The sequence below is a fragment of the Chenopodium quinoa genome, unplaced genomic scaffold (genome assembly GCF_001683475.1).
Source record: "Chenopodium quinoa cultivar QQ74 unplaced genomic scaffold, ASM168347v1, whole genome shotgun sequence".
Taxonomy (NCBI): Eukaryota; Viridiplantae; Streptophyta; class Magnoliopsida; order Caryophyllales; family Amaranthaceae; genus Chenopodium; species Chenopodium quinoa.
Window position 1 is genome coordinate 2,853,233 of NW_018743175.1, and position 15,412 is coordinate 2,868,644.

At 35.0% G+C, this 15,412-nt stretch overlaps 3 protein-coding genes across 3 annotated transcripts; 1 reads left to right on the forward strand and 2 right to left on the reverse strand.

The window, feature by feature from the left end:
• Positions 1–2: 2 nt before the first annotated feature.
• LOC110732464 (vesicle transport protein GOT1-like) lies at positions 3–3,765 on the reverse strand. Its single transcript, XM_021912408.1, has 7 exons — positions 3,540–3,765; positions 3,348–3,402; positions 2,136–2,227; positions 1,941–2,021; positions 1,707–1,804; positions 1,543–1,624; positions 3–369 (listed from the first exon to the last, which is right to left on the reverse strand). Exons 2-7 carry the CDS (start codon positions 3,376–3,378, stop codon positions 331–333), a joined length of 423 nt encoding a protein of 140 aa, XP_021768100.1. The 5' UTR covers positions 3,379–3,402; positions 3,540–3,765; the 3' UTR covers positions 3–330.
• Positions 3,766–5,948: 2,183 nt separating this feature from the next.
• LOC110732466 (ras-related protein RABH1b) lies at positions 5,949–12,182 on the forward strand. Its single transcript, XM_021912411.1, has 6 exons — positions 5,949–6,317; positions 7,998–8,068; positions 8,158–8,246; positions 8,327–8,438; positions 10,834–10,924; positions 11,751–12,182. Exons 1-6 carry the CDS (start codon positions 6,201–6,203, stop codon positions 11,892–11,894), a joined length of 624 nt encoding a protein of 207 aa, XP_021768103.1. The 5' UTR covers positions 5,949–6,200; the 3' UTR covers positions 11,895–12,182.
• Positions 12,183–12,438: 256 nt separating this feature from the next.
• Positions 12,439–13,491, reverse strand: LOC110732465 (probable purine permease 11). Its single transcript, XM_021912409.1, has one exon. It carries the CDS (start codon positions 13,474–13,476, stop codon positions 12,469–12,471), a length of 1,008 nt encoding a protein of 335 aa, XP_021768101.1. The 5' UTR covers positions 13,477–13,491; the 3' UTR covers positions 12,439–12,468.
• Positions 13,492–15,412: the final 1,921 nt, after the last annotated feature.

The following is a 15,412-nucleotide window of genomic DNA, read 5'->3' on the forward strand; positions in this document are numbered from 1 at the left end:
AATTGATATGAAAACATAATTTTTCCACTGTTGTGCAGTTACAAACGTTCAACATTATTCTACAACAAAACATATACAACTATCTTTTATATAAAGTAAAGTAGTTAACCACACAAAAATGTGCTTTTGTTAGTTTGATCTGTACAAAGAAATATTGGAAACTCCTAAGAAAGTGGGCAAAAACTTGAACAAGTGAGCCAAACAAAGGATGACACACTTACAACTGAATGAATCTAAAAATATTACACCTTTGAACAGTCCCCTTCCCCAAAACACTTACAAAGAACATGCTAATTCAGCTTCTTCACGTTTTCCTATTCATCCTTAGCTTTATACTGGTACCCGTTTCCCGCGGAATCTGTCTATCAACTGCCAAATAAGCAACATAAGGTCAAATGGTGTGCCATAAATTAATTTACCACAAGCCATGTTGAAAATATATAAGTAAAGGATTCCTAATTCTCAACCAGAAAGCAATATAAAAAAAATAACATAAATAAATTAAATGAACACATCTAGTAGACGTCCATTTTCATATGTGTTTTCAATGACACAATAAAATGAGACTCTGCTCACACGATCACCCAACCCAACAGTCTGGTGATTGGCTCAAGCTTTTAAGAAACTTTTTTCCTTTTCTTTCCTATCTATTAAGGCTGATGAGTCTATGTATCTAGTTCAGAAATTGAGGAGGTCTGCATGGTGAATTCACAGCAGTCAAGGCTGCATCATTGACCTAATAAGCAACAAATTAACACACAAGCCTGTTCATGCTTTCTAAGTCCTACACAGAAACACCCTTTGTTATTCAAGTCCTCAAACAGACCGTCCATCTGAATGGCATAACCAGTATCAGATCTACCATGCTCTAGGACCCCCATCTTTAGCAACTTCTTTGTCTCCTTGCAGTGTCGGCATGTAAAACCTCACAAACAGTGATCAGACACCCAAACCATTGTACCCAATCAGATTATATATAGCAAAAATATCATGTTAAGTTCACAGCGAGACTTGGTCTTTCAACTTTTCAAGGGGTAACAAAGAGCTGGAATTTTGGATACAATTTGACAATGGAACATGCAACTTTTTAAATTTTATTTAGTCTTGAATTTTTCTCAGTCACATGCAATGCAGTGAATGCACATACAACAGTGACTAAAACAACTAACCCATTAATCAATTTCTTAATCTCCTCTCTCTCTTTCATCGAACCTTGTGTTTGGCCTTGTGATTTGATCAGCTTTAGCACAGTTAACCTATTAAGTATTGACTTTATTTCTAAAAGTTAAGTGGACCTGAAACATAGCATGAAACCATCAAGTCTTGCACTGGCTGCATCCAGAGTGTGATAGTGAAAAAACTGAAAACAATGGCTTCACAATATTTAGCAGCAATCAGGCAGACCAACACTCTCTCTTAGTTATTAGATACTGATACAGAGAAATTTCATTGAATAGATATATCATGAGTATGACAGATCTAAAACAAGTTTTATTGCCAAAGCTTGGAACTACCATGCTCAGATATAGTCAGATGATTTACCGATCTAAAGAGTGGATGTTGCAAAACCCAACCAAGAACAGGTATCCTCTGTATAAAAACTGCCAGAGTAGGCCAGAAGCCACTGCAAAGATAATCAACCAATCAGCTGTCATTCAAACACCAGAAAGCTATAAAATTGCAGAAATTTTGTTGCATCAACAGACCTGAAAAGTACAATGAATCCATATAATTCCAAAATCATGCCAATAATAGGCCAGCCAATGATAACCAAGAAGAAGCCAACACCAAATGATATCGTACCCTGAGTAACCATGAACAATCATTGAGTAGCACAGTCAGACAGAGGAAACTCAGGGGGGGGGGGAGTGAGGAGGGAGGGAGGGATGAAGGGAGAGAGAGTTAAAGAGGGGAAGAAGGGGGGATACTGCCATCAGAACCTTAAAATTTTGAGGTTTCATGAAAAAACCAAGAGCGGATTTTGGCCCAATGGTCAATGTCACACCAGCCAGGAAGAGGATCTGAAAGAACATGTTTCACTTAGAGAACATCAATAAGCATCAAAAGGAAGTGGACATGGTGATTAGACCATATAAAAAAAATCTGAGATCACAAGAATGAGATAAGAAACTTACGTTACCCATGGCAAGCAACCCCTTGTCAAACAAGAAAATGACCCCCAATAATGTAAAGAACATGCCAAACCCAGTCAATCCCAGTCCAATCTCTGTCAAATTTCACATTCCAAGAAATCACAATAATTAGCTTCTTCAGCACTTCTCTTTAATCCAAAAGAAGTTCATATTCGATATAGAGGAAGGAGAAAGATATTCTCTCAGCAAAAGGCAGCAATCAAAACCTAGAGTCGTGTTCTAAAGGCCTTTAACCAATGAGGACGGGAAAAATCCAACTATGTAGTACATATGCGGCCATGTAAATAAATCCACATCTGACTTGCAGACACATAATTATGATTCTTACACTTCAAAGTAGAATCATAAACAGACCAGACCTTGGTGGTGCTACCCTGACTCCCTAAGTTACAAACTAGTACATGAAATTGTGTCCCCAAGTCCCAACAATGGATACATAGCACCAAGTAGTAAAAAGATCTGTTTCTATGATATCCCTCCCCATGGAATTGTCACTCTAAAGTCTTAATTGAAAACACATGATTTGTAAATTGATCACTTGGATAGGACTGTTGTCCCCAAGTTTAAATTTCGAACCTATAGAATTAGGCGATTAGATCATAATCAGGAAAGAGATCAAAAGGTTAGACACAAAGATCCACAGTCCTCTCCAAAACCAAATTCTTGTCCCAAGTCAGAATAACATAGCAGCAGCAAGCAGTTAGGAAAGAGTTGTAAGCAACAATCCCTCCCTCCTAATTTAGTCCTAAATTCACATTTATGATTGGAAACTATAGCTACTATCCAGAAACTCAAACCCAATTTACCACCATGATCCACCAAGTTATCGCCCTTATCGAGCATCCGAAATCACACAAGCATGATTTAAAATCAATTCAAAAAACAGCAATTACAGTGATAGACAAACCCAATTCACTGCCACGATCCACCACGTTATTGAACTCAAAATCTTAGCAGCATACCAAATCACACAAGCATGATTTAAAAACAATAGCAACAATCAACTTTATTAACAGCAATTTACCACCAATCCACCGTTTAATCTAATTCACAATATCAGCAGCATCCCAATTTGCATACGCATGATTTAAATACAATAGCTAAAACTAACTCATTTCACATCAATTAAAGATTCATAAAAAGTGTATTAATCTTAACAACAATTTATTTCCAAAAAAGGAAGTATCCGCTTACTTTTTCTATCATCCATCTCGAACGATGCCATCTTTGCCGATTCCAAAGGTCAAATCTGCGAAATCCGGGAACAATTATACAAGAAATCAAAAGGAAAAACAGCAAAATCAAAAGCATAAGATAATTATTACGACAAAAATGATCAAATAACAAAATAATTAGGGTTTCAATAAAATCAAAGATCGAACTTACCAACTAACAACAAATTGAGAAATAGTAGTACGAAAAATCAAAAGGTTGAAGTTAAGCTGAATTGCAGGAAACAAAGGAAAGCTTAAGCTTTTGGGAATACCCGAAATGAAGCAAACGTAGTTTCAGGTGTTTCGAAAATTTAAGGAAGAAGAAAAGGAGATGAAGGTGGTGATGAAATGAAGTAGAAATTTGAGGAGTTATTTGAAAGGCAAAAGCTTATAGTTGCCACGCCATTTGGCCAATGAAATGAGACATAACACCAAATTATGCAAGTAAAATTTTTACAACACTTTTTGCATCAAAAATAAATTTGGTAATTTTGGCTGGTGTAAATGTAATTAAAATGAAATTATAAAACTTGTGTTGTAATACTGAAAATCGATTGTATATTTAAATGTTATTACATTATGGGAATCAAACTAAATGACTCATCACTCGAATATGATTCCATAATTTCTTCAAAATGAGCTCAATCTAACACTAAATTTTTACCTTAGACAATTATACCTTCACCCAATATCAATCAGTATAGTGTTATACCCATTAATGTTTACACAATTAACATAGTTTCACCAAATGATTGTACATTTAGGAGTGTTCTGTATGACATACAAACCTTAAATATATTCTTTTTGGTCATATATGCACATTCTTTTTATATTTTCATTCATGTCGAAAGTGAATATTTATATCATCAAGGATGTGGCACTATATCATACGAAGTATTTGTCAAGAGATTATTTTTTGTTTGTGTTACGATGAAGAAACTATCATATAATTAGGTAAGGGATTGCCTAAGTGTAAAATGCTTTTAGGGTATCTTTTGAATTATTTGACATGCAAACGACCAAAGGTGAGTAATCATGGCGGTGCTCATGATAAATCATCTCTAGTGCTTTAGTGCTTGAAAAGAACATGATTCCATTGTGGAATCTAATGCATAGAATTTTTATACTAAGAGTATCCCCAGCCAAAGACCAAATGGGAGGTTATTAGGAGAGAGAAGGTGAAAAAACAATAAAAAAATAGAGAGAGAGAAATTTGGTGGTGGTGGGGGGGGGGAATGAATAACCTGGTTGTGGAAATAACCGGGTTATGAAGCTTGGTCATTAAGTGAAATAGTAGCGCCAACTTGCTTTTATTGTTTTCTCTCGTTTATTGTTAGTGATGTGACATGGAGGGCATGACACACACTAAATTGATCAACGGTCAAGATTTATTCAGAATTTTCCGTTGTAATTTTTCTAACGGCCATAATTTGTGGTTATCCATTGGGATACATTGGTTATTAAATGGCTATAAGAGTGGTTATAGATGAGGTGGAAGATAGATAAATTAATAAAATAAGTGATAACCACAATGGTTGTGGGCAATCATTGGGTTCACTACTAAGTTATAATTATAGAATAAATGAATAACCAATGAGTATATTATTATCCTTAGGCTTCTCTTATAAGATCACGTGGTATTGGTGGTAAGCATGATGTTGGAAAAAATAACAATGTCTAGAATACAAGGTTACAATGCTATACCTCTAGGAATGTGGATGTGTAAGGGGTTTAAATGACTCCTAAATGTGCTACCACCAAAATGTTACCAGTATTTTCTATTAACATATCTAGCTACTCTTGTCACTCATTATGTTTGCCCGTAAGTGTATATCATAATTCATACATGGATCAAGATAGTAGGCTAGTGCAATTGACTAACTTTCCAACTTTCATGTTGAATCTCACTAAACTCATTTTAAGAATGATTTCCCTAATCTCCAATCCTAAAATGAACCTTCTACTTACCAAAAATAAAATTAAATATATTATACTAGTACATGAATCAATTGTGAATATATGATTCTCAATGAAAAGGAAAATGATCAATTGTAAGTAGACCTGTCAATCCCTGACTCGACCCGATTTCAAACTCGTTTTATTGAGAGAGAACCCGAACCCGACCGATCCGACCCAAATGTCCCAAATTAGACCCGATTTGACCCATTTATCATAATTTATAATGATCCAAACAATCCAAACCACTCGAATCAAACGACCCAAACAACTCGAAATTTGACCCGAATCTAACCTGTTAACCCGAATTGATAGGTCTAATTGTAAGGTATTGTAAGGAGTGATACCCTTACCATATTAAAAATTTATCATAAGGTATTGTTCACTAATTTTTCAAGTCGGTACTTGGTAGATAGTAGATACAAATTACAAATCAATGAAATCATTAAAACTATGACATCTCAATCTACCTACAATAAAATTAGATACCTAATCGAAAAATTCAATACAAACAAGTACCAAAATTTATTTTTCAAATACTCAAAAGTCGACTCAGATCATGTTCTCGGGTGCATAAAATAATAATGGAGTGCATTCTCACATGCCGTAATAAAGTCCACTTTGGGGCGTTAGCCGGGCTGGTTAGCTCCCTAACTCTGTGCTGTCTCTCCCTCACTTCGGCAGCTCTTTCTCTCTCCTCCCCTCCATCCCGAAAACGACAAATTTCCCACACTCAAAATTTTCCAATCGCCATCTTATTTTTTCTGGGATTCATCTCAAATTCAAACAAATTTCTCAAACGATTCAATTGAATTTCATCTAGATTTGCCAAAATTGTGTTTTTATTCACTTGAATTCACCTTCAAAATCCCCAAAAATGGCGCCAGTTTCAGCCTTAGCAAAATACAAGCTCGTCTTCTTAGGAGATCAATCTGTTGGAAAAACTAGTATAATCACTCGTTTTATGTATGACAAGTTCGATAATACCTATCAGGTGATTTTTTCCTTTCTTTTTTAATGTTAATTTGATCATCATCAAATTACGATTTGAATGATTGTTAGGTTTTGACGGATCTAATCGTATTTAGGGTTTTATCTTATTGATTCTTTGTTCTCTGCTGATTTAATTCATTGTGATCTTATTATATGAATCTGATTAGGATTCTTTTTAATGTTTGAATTATGATCTTGAAATTGTGTGTTTCTGAAATTGTTTTATGGAGTGGGATTTAGATCTGTAATTTTGATAGAGAGTTGTTGTGAAGTTGAGTAGAATTAGCAAAAGGATCACTCTATATAGTAATTATAGTGAGGGAGTTGTGGAAGTGGGAAATTTGATGCTTCCTTTAGCTAGTGATGCAGCATTTGTGATGAAATTTTGGCATTGTTACCGCATTGTGGTTATATTCGAATACAGCGGTTTGATGATATTTTAGGAGGAATTAGTTGGATCGAATGTGCTGACCACTTGCTGTTAGTATGTGATACATGTCTAAAATGAGGTCTTTTCCCTGTCAACTGTTAAAGGGGACTAGATGAGTACATTGCTTTCGTGCCATTGGTCGAAGTTGAACACTTATAATGGGAAAAAGTCAGGACAAAAGTATTTACAAGTTTGCAAGTCCCTGTTTTGCAGAAGGATCGCTGAGAGAAGCAAGAAAACAGTGCTTAGAAGAAAGTCTCTTAGAAAGTATGCTATATGATGCCATTTTGTTAGAGATTAGGATCCATGCGTGTCTCTTGTCCATATCTTTCCTTTGATCAAGAATGTAGCAGAAGGGTTGGAGAGAGGACTTAATTTAGAATTTGATGCAAGTGTAGCACCTGAAAAATATAAGAATTATTAAAGTGTCCATTGACTTAAATCAATCAAAATAATGAATGTTTACACGGATCAATTTAAATACTTACATACTCCTTCCGTCCCAAAATTGATGTTAAATATACTTTATACATGGTTTTAAGTGATGAATAAGTGGAGAGAAAAATGGGTGGTTGGATATGGGGACCAACTTTAGAGAAAAAGTATTGCGTCAGAGGAATGTGGCAATTTAATTATGATGTCCAAAAATGACTATGTAGCTAGTGATTTGCGACGGAGGAAGTATTATGCTTTAGCATAAGTCAGTGGAAGAGTTGAGCAAATGGTAGAGAGGTTAGGAGGGAGGAAAGAGCATTTAGGCTCATCAAGATGACTTTTGAAAGGTGATGCTTCATGGATTGAAGTGTTGCTCTTTTCTTCATACCGTTGAAGCTATCATTGTATAGGGTGTTTTGGTATATATTACCTTTTGCTTCTTTTGAGCTCTTGATTTAAGGTCTTTGTTATGAATGATGGGTACATAAAGGGGTCTGAGAATGCAGTAGAATTAAAAGGGCGAGAAGGTCTTAGATAGGTGATCAAAACAAAGAGACAAGATAGGCACACTTTAGATAAATTGAGGTGATTGCTAGTCTTAGACTAGCAGCAGGGATTAAAAAAGATGCCTGTGGCTTTAAGTGGCATGGTGGCGTGAAAGTTTGGCTGAGGAATGCTCATTAGTCAGTGATGAATTTTATATGCCCATCAGCTGTTGTAATTACTGCTCTCATATGTTTGTTGTTACTTGTGATCTCATCCCCTCTCCCTTTTGGCAGTGGTTAAGGCTTATGTGACTCTTCTGATGTTTCTCAGGCTACAATTGGTATTGATTTTCTATCAAAGACCATGTATCTTGAAGATCGTACTGTACGACTACAGTTGTGGTAAGCTTCATCCTCAAATTGACTTTTTGAAGCTTGTACTGTATGCTTACTATCTAGTATCCCATTGATTTACTATTTTTTGTGTACAGGGATACTGCTGGGCAAGAGAGATTCAGGAGTCTTATACCAAGTTACATAAGGGATTCATCTGTGGCAGTCATTGTATATGATGTTGCAAGTAATGCTGCTTGACCTTTTATAAAATTTATTTAATTTTGGGCCAATGTTTAGCCTATTTACATACTGTGCTTTGTGCAGGCCGACAATCCTTCCTTAACACTGTGAAGTGGATTGAGGAAGTTCGCACTGAGAGGGGTAGTGATGTTATAATTGTCCTTGTTGGAAACAAGACCGATCTTGTGGATAAGAGGTAAAATGATGAAAAAAAGGTTTACATTTTTGAAATGAATCTATTTGCTCTGTGTGAGATTGTTATTCCTTCCATCCCTATTTGTTTGCCCCATTTTTTTTTTTTTTGGTGTCAAAGCTCATCAACTTTGACCATGAATTTTCATTGATATACGGAGTATAAGAATAGTTATAGTCATGGGGAATCTTGTTACATTGGTTTCGGCATACGTTATCCACTTTTTATAATTTTTACTTATACTCAACTACATGTTTGTAAAAGTAATTGGTGCAAACAATAAGGGACGGAGGGAGTATTGCTGTCATTGTGGTTCCTTAAGATTACATTATGACTAAGCTGTCTGTTAGACTATTGTATTTTATTGATCCAATTTTCCTTTAGTCTCTAGTGTTTCCCCACACAATACTTAGGTAGCTTTTGTGAATTAGAGGACTTCAGGCTGTAGTACCAAAGATTTGAATCATATCTATTAATAAGTTGGACTATCTAAGTGACAGGCCAGATGCTAAAATGCTGACATGGTGAGTGCCTTAATTGATTTGACTTTATGGTACATGGACATCTGGGATAGTTGGAAATTTGGAATGTTCAAAAACATAATATTTTTTTTCTCTGGTTAGAAAAGTCAGTCTTATCTTTCTTTCTTGAACAAAAAAATTGTATATTGATTCACACCTTTAGTGAGCTGTTTGGGTTTAAAACTACCTGACTTGCATTTCTGCAAAAGGATCTTAGTTTAAGAATTTCCCGTGAAGAATAAAGTTCTAAATGCTTTTATATGACAACCTTATCCAAAATCTTCAAGCTGAAAGAGAAAATGCTTAAATATCTCATGAATGATGGCCGAAAAAGTTTAAGCTTCTTTATAACTGCTTGCTTTATTGTTAGCTAGTCAAGTCTGTATGCTTTGTGTTGGATTGTTAGAGCTGAGGACCATAGGGAATCATAGAGATCAGATTACTTATCATCATGGAGTAAATTGTAGAATATGTTTTCAAATTATATTGGAAAGTTTGCAGGGAATCGCTTACTTCATATAATATAAGCCACTTTGCAAGGAAACCCACCCCCCCCTCCCTTTTTTTTTTTTGGTTTTGCAAAAAGATTCAAAATTTTTTGGGGCCATTGATTTGGTAGAGAGACCTGTTCAACGGGCTGGATCTGGGCTGGGCTTTAATTAAATGGTCTGGGACGGGCCGGGCTAGGGTTGAGACGGATCTGAAACAGGCTGGTTTGGTCCATGGACCGCTGGGTCCGGCCCTTTCAAACTTTTTTTAAATTAAATGGCTTTAAATTGTTAAAAAATGCTGTCACTTATATGGGCCTTTAAATTTTTTTATTTTAAAAATTCTTGTCAATTTAATGGGCCTTAGTCAGAAATTTTCAGTAAAATTGTGACAGATTTATTCTTACCAAACCATAGGAGAGAGAAAACTCTGCTAGAAACATGGTTGAAGAGATGACAATGATGATGATGGTTTTTGGGTTCTAAATTCTCCCTCCTTCGTACTCTTTTATTGTTATTTCTCTCTCTTTTAATACTTTTTAGTATTTCTCAATTCTCTTATTCAAAGATGAATTTTAAGTCTTCAACTTATTCATCTAGAGATTTTTAAAAAATAGAGATATTTATAAAATTGGCAAAGTAATTGCTTAGATCTGTAAGTTTTTAGAGTTTTCTCTGCTATTTTTATTTTTTTTTAATTGTTTCAAATTGATATTTGGATTGTGGTGGATGAATAATAAGAGAGGATGAGAGGAAGGGTTCCACCGTTTAAAGGGCTGTGAAACATTAATGGTGACCCTTTAAGAGCCCGCCACAACCCATTACCAGCCCGTATAATGAAGGCCCGTTAAAAGCCCAGCCCTTTTACAAGAGTAAACGGGCCTTAAATGGAGCCCCTGTCCATTGAACAGGTCTAGTAGAGATGCAATTTAAGAAGTAAAAAATAGCGGCGGTTGCCTTGCTGGTGTGGTGAAAGGAGTGTAGACTGTAGAGGAATTTGTAGAGTAAAAGGGGGGACTGGAGGAGTAAAAATAAGGAAGATTCAAATTGGGCACTTGATGTCTTTTTTTTCAGATGAAAATTAGCTGAAGCAGTTTGACATTGCAAATATTAGCTTTTATTTAAGGGTTGCCACGAAGGCCAATGAGGTAGATCGATTACAATTGCGAATATTGTACCATCCCTAAAATTACTTTATTAACTGAATTATAATTAGGTGGCTCTCCAGAATGTAATTTGACTTGGTGTGCGCTGCTAGTTTTCCTTTATGTGCACTGCTAATTTTCCTTTATATTTCCTTTTTCTATCTTGGGAGCAGTTCTATCTACCCATTGCTGTTGTTTCACTGATTTTATTTATTTATTTATTTATTTATTTTTCACTTTACAGGCAAGTCTCCATAGAAGAAGGAGAAGCAAAAGCTCGTGATCTCAATGTCATGTTTATTGAAACTAGTGCAAAAGCTGGCTTTAATATAAAGGTACATCTTTACATTAACTTTTGCTTAAGCTGCACTCTAGGATGAACTAATGATCAGAGTAAATCATTTAGCAACATACCCATATATTTAATAAGACTTTTGTCAAGATTGTTAAAATTCTGCTTAAATTGCACTTGAGGATGATCTCATAGCTCAATGTCTGCGACATTTGGTTGGAGCAGTTATAGCATAATTGGAGATCGTGTAAATTAAGTTTTTATTAGGTGATGTGTATGCCTTTGGCCCTAACCTACCCTTTTCACATTCTCCTTGTCAGTTGTCAAATGATTTCCTTATGTCATGATTGCCAAATGTTGTTTTCTCTTCCTATTCCAATACAGATCTTCTCCATATCTCTTGCTTTGTTTCACATGTTCAAATTAGAACACCTAAGCAAGTATTAAACCCTCTTGATCTGATGAACTCTGGCTGTAGCTATCAATGTGTTGGTTGCTCTTATCTGAATCAATTATTGGAGCACACATTAATTTCTGATGCTCTCCATTTGGCTTTTGTGCTGGCAGCTCTTGATAGTCCTTTGATCCTTTTCTTTTCATCGCTATTGTACTTTCTTTGGTGCTTTGGTTAAATGAATGTATGTTTAACCAGGTTACTTCAGTTCCAATATCTTTGTTTGGCATTGCACAGGAAAATGTGCTTCCGTGTTTAGGTGGCAGTATATTTTAAAGCTGTAGTTGTGACATTGTGTTTTGATGTTTGAAAGCCTGACCTGACCTGACAGGGCATCATATTATTGTGATTTTTTCTTCTCCCTGCAAAGTAAGATATTGCATATCATGATATTAACATAACATGGAAATTGCAGGCACTGTTTAGGAAAATTGCTGCTGCATTACCGGGAATGGAGACACTCTCTTCGACGAAGCAAGAGGATATGGTTGATGTAAGTCTCAAATCCACGTCTAGTGCACCCCAGTCGCAGTCCCAGGGAAGTGGATGTGCTTGCTGACCTTACCTCATAATTCTCCATGGAAGTTGCATTCTACTTAGTTTTGTGTACCTTTTTGTACTTTCTGCCTTGAATTCTAGAAAGATTTTGCTCCTCTTCTCTGAAGTAATCATAGTGATAATGTTGTGCTGTTCCTGCTAGAGTAAAAGATTGTTCTTTGAGAATTTGAGGGACTAAAGGACGTAGAAATATTCGATTTATTATGCTATTATTTGTCTGAACTCCAAAGTATTTCAGATATGAATATGACTTGTTAGCTCAAAGAGACGGTTAGCTTCCTTTGCCTCACTCTGTTTTTTGGAAGCATATGGAGCTAATGCTTGCTAGCGTGATTCACATCCTCAATGTGGTTGGTAACTATGGAAAAAAATGGTTGATAGCTATGGAAATAATATATTTATGTGTTCTCGCATATGAGAAATTGGTTATAGACATGCATAAGATAGTGCTGAAACCGCAATTCTTATAGTAAACTGATGGAAGTTCATTTAAATATCAAGTCAATTTTTTTTTTTTTTTTAAAAAAAATAAAAATAAAATCACAACATATGAACTAAACTGTGTAAACTCTGTATCAGAACAATTCTGTGCTAGCATCAAGCTTTACTTTTGTTGCTTTTTTAGCTTCAATATCATCCAAGTAATGCTGATATATATAAGAAAGGAACCCCCACATAGCAAGAATCATAGAAATCACCTTCACACCATTCATCTTATCATGGAAGAACACGACTGCGAAAATCGGAACCAAGGGCAAACTAAAGGTGGCAATCACATTAGAGAAAAGGGATGAAACCTCAAAAATTAGACCTAACATTCCCAGCAAAGCAAGTTGCCAACTTATAGCCGTGAAAGCTAATGTTAACACATAGGGCACACCACCCGATTTGTAATTCCTCATCTCTTCGTTCAGCGTATGCCATTCCCCGCTACCAAAGAGCCCTATTACACAAACACAAGTCGCGACAATAAAAGGGTAAAGTTGCATACATACCACGGTGTTAAGGGAGTTGTCCTTAATCACCTTCTCGAAAGAATATTGTGCCACGGACACGTTGAAAGCTAATGCCGCGGAAGCTCCAAGGGTACATAAAAACCCTAAGGCAAATTTCCCCTTCCCGGTATTATTGCTCGTGTTAGCTTCATTATCAGCATTGATAGCTATAAGGCACGCGGAGATAGTGAGGATTACAAGCGAGTTAAGCACTAGGGCAGTGAATTTCTGCGCGTTGATGAAGAAGGATGTAACCGCGTTGAAGGCTAGTTGGGAGGCACACAACAAGGAATACGTAGACACGGGGAGGTATAGTAATCCATAAGAGTACATCAAGTTATCACCGGCCACAAGAAGGCCGTAAACAAAGTAGAGAAGGGTGAGCTTGTAACCCGGGGGACGAAGAGACGTTGGTGAAGAGGCTAGGAATAACTTGAGGGGAATGAGGATGGGAAAACCGGCTGTTTGTACAAAGGTGGCCATCCATTTACTGTTTCCACCTTTGTCAAAGTAGAGCCTTCCTAAGAGAATTCCGGTGGTTTGGCCTACGAGAAGAAATAGGATTAAAGGTATGATTCTGAACCACATTTTGTAGTGTTTAAGGTTTGACAAGCCTGAATTTGGGCTTGCATCATCTTCTTTGGTGCCTACAAAAAATAACTGTTGTATTAGAACAAGCAACATACTAAAACTTAGATGACATAAGACGTCAAATATTACTAGTACAGAAAGGAAAAAGAGTCAAAAAGTTTTTTTAGAGTTAACTCGTGCCTCTATTCAAAATGTTCCGTTAATTTATTGCTAAGGATCATGCTATCTAAAGGCGTTTAGTTTACAAGGTGATATAAATTTTTAATTAAAACTATAAGGATATAGTTTGGATTTCTTTTGGTGAAGTCCGTAGACAAAAATATATGTTATGTACAGTAGAAAGTAGGAGAGAAATTTTGGATCATGTTTGACAAAATTTAGAAAGAAAGTAGACTAAGAAACTAGAAAGTAGTTGAATTAAACTAGAAGCCACTCGTTATTAGTGATGAACTTGATGATTAAGTAGTTAATAGCTTACCTCTGGTTTGTTGCGCCAATTCTTGAGTAGATTCCATAGTAAATAAGAAACTAGTAGTGCATAAATTTGGATGAAAAGTTTGATAGTTCCTTGGAACTTTGGAAGTAAGAGAATAGGATTTAAGAAGTTCAAGTGAACAAGAACACGAAGATATTTTAACTACAAGGTCTACAACCTTATCATTAGATAGATGTAGTCATCTCAAATGAGCTACTTACAGAGTTATAGTCTTGTCACAGGGCCTAGATAGATAATTTGCACAACTATCAATTAACATTGAATAAAATTGGGCTTATAAATTTTACAAATAAGTTAGCTTTGAACAATTATCAAATTATATTCTCATTTGAGTTCTAATCTGATCTGATTTGAAATGATTTATTGGTTAAATTTAACTACTTTTTAAAGTTGATTTATACTTCGTATATATTCCCTTTTAATTATTGCACATTTTGACGATGCATATGCTCTAATTTAAACAATACTCAAGCTAAGAAAGATCATACTTAACAATACAAATGCTTTCAATATATCAACTTTTATTTTATTTTATTTATTTATATATTTATATATACATAAATTAATAATTAGAGATATAAATGCTTAAAGTTATACATTTAAAAATGTAAAATGTAAAATATAAAGTTATTCTAGTAAAAAGATATAATCTAATCCGACATACTATGTATATCTAAATAAAACCTGTCTGATTAGACATAACATATCCTATACTAGCACAATGCTTCATAGTTGCATGTTTCATTTCTCAAAGTTAATTTCACTAGCAACAATTTCAAGCACACCTAGAACCGAAATACTTTACTAGCAACAACTTTTTGTAGATCTTTGCTAGCATACAGTATAAATAATAAAACAACAAAATCACCGCAAATTAATTTACGAGTACATAAAAATTATCCTGCAAACTAAAATCGTAAATTGACACTAGGATAACCGCTTTGATTTCTTATCTATGGATTTTTTTTTTCTTTTTTTTTTACCAATTCTTATTTATGGATTTTGACATTAGCGATTCATGAAAAAATATCATTAGTTGGTATAGATTGGATAACGTTTTACCTATTTTAAGTAACATAATGTTGATCACAAAAATAGATAAATTTTTTCTAATCTAATATCTTCACTATTGGAGTAACCGAATTTAGTAACATCATTTCTAATCTAATACTTCCTTCGTTTTTTTTAGTTGAAACAGATTGACTTTTACACTATTCACAAACTACACTTTGACTAGTTTTTGTGATTTATAGCTACGATAAAATATAGTCAAGTGAGATCTTGTTTGAATCGTCTCAATGTATATTTTATTAATATCTACTTTTTATAATTTTACAATATCGTGAATTAGAAATATTAATCGTCAAAATAGTGCGTTGACAAGCGTGATAATAAAATGGTGTCAACTAAATAAAAACCGAAGGTAGTATTAATATA

What these genes read in the sequence shown, in the direction of transcription:
- LOC110732464 (XM_021912408.1), bottom strand. Translation starts at nt 3,378, where the DNA reads ATGGCATCGTTCGAGATGGATGATAGAAAAA. An exon ending in CGAGATGGATGATAGAAAAA is followed by an intron (nt 2,228 to 3,347) that starts GTAAGCGGATAC and finishes GAAATTTGACAG; the next exon opens with AGATTGGACTGGGATTGACT. An exon ending in GGATTCATTGTACTTTTCAG is followed by an intron (nt 1,625 to 1,706) that starts GTCTGTTGATGC and finishes TTATCTTTGCAG; the next exon opens with TGGCTTCTGGCCTACTCTGG.
- LOC110732466 (XM_021912411.1), top strand. Translation starts at nt 6,201, where the DNA reads ATGGCGCCAGTTTCAGCCTTAGCAAAATACAAGCTCGTCTTCTTAGGA. An exon ending in AGTTCGATAATACCTATCAG is followed by an intron (nt 6,318 to 7,997) that starts GTGATTTTTTCC and finishes GATGTTTCTCAG; the next exon opens with GCTACAATTGGTATTGATTT. An exon ending in CATTGTATATGATGTTGCAA is followed by an intron (nt 8,247 to 8,326) that starts GTAATGCTGCTT and finishes TGCTTTGTGCAG; the next exon opens with GCCGACAATCCTTCCTTAAC.
- LOC110732465 (XM_021912409.1), bottom strand. Translation starts at nt 13,476, where the DNA reads ATGTGGTTCAGAATCATACCTTTAATCCTATTTCTTCTCGTAGGCCAA.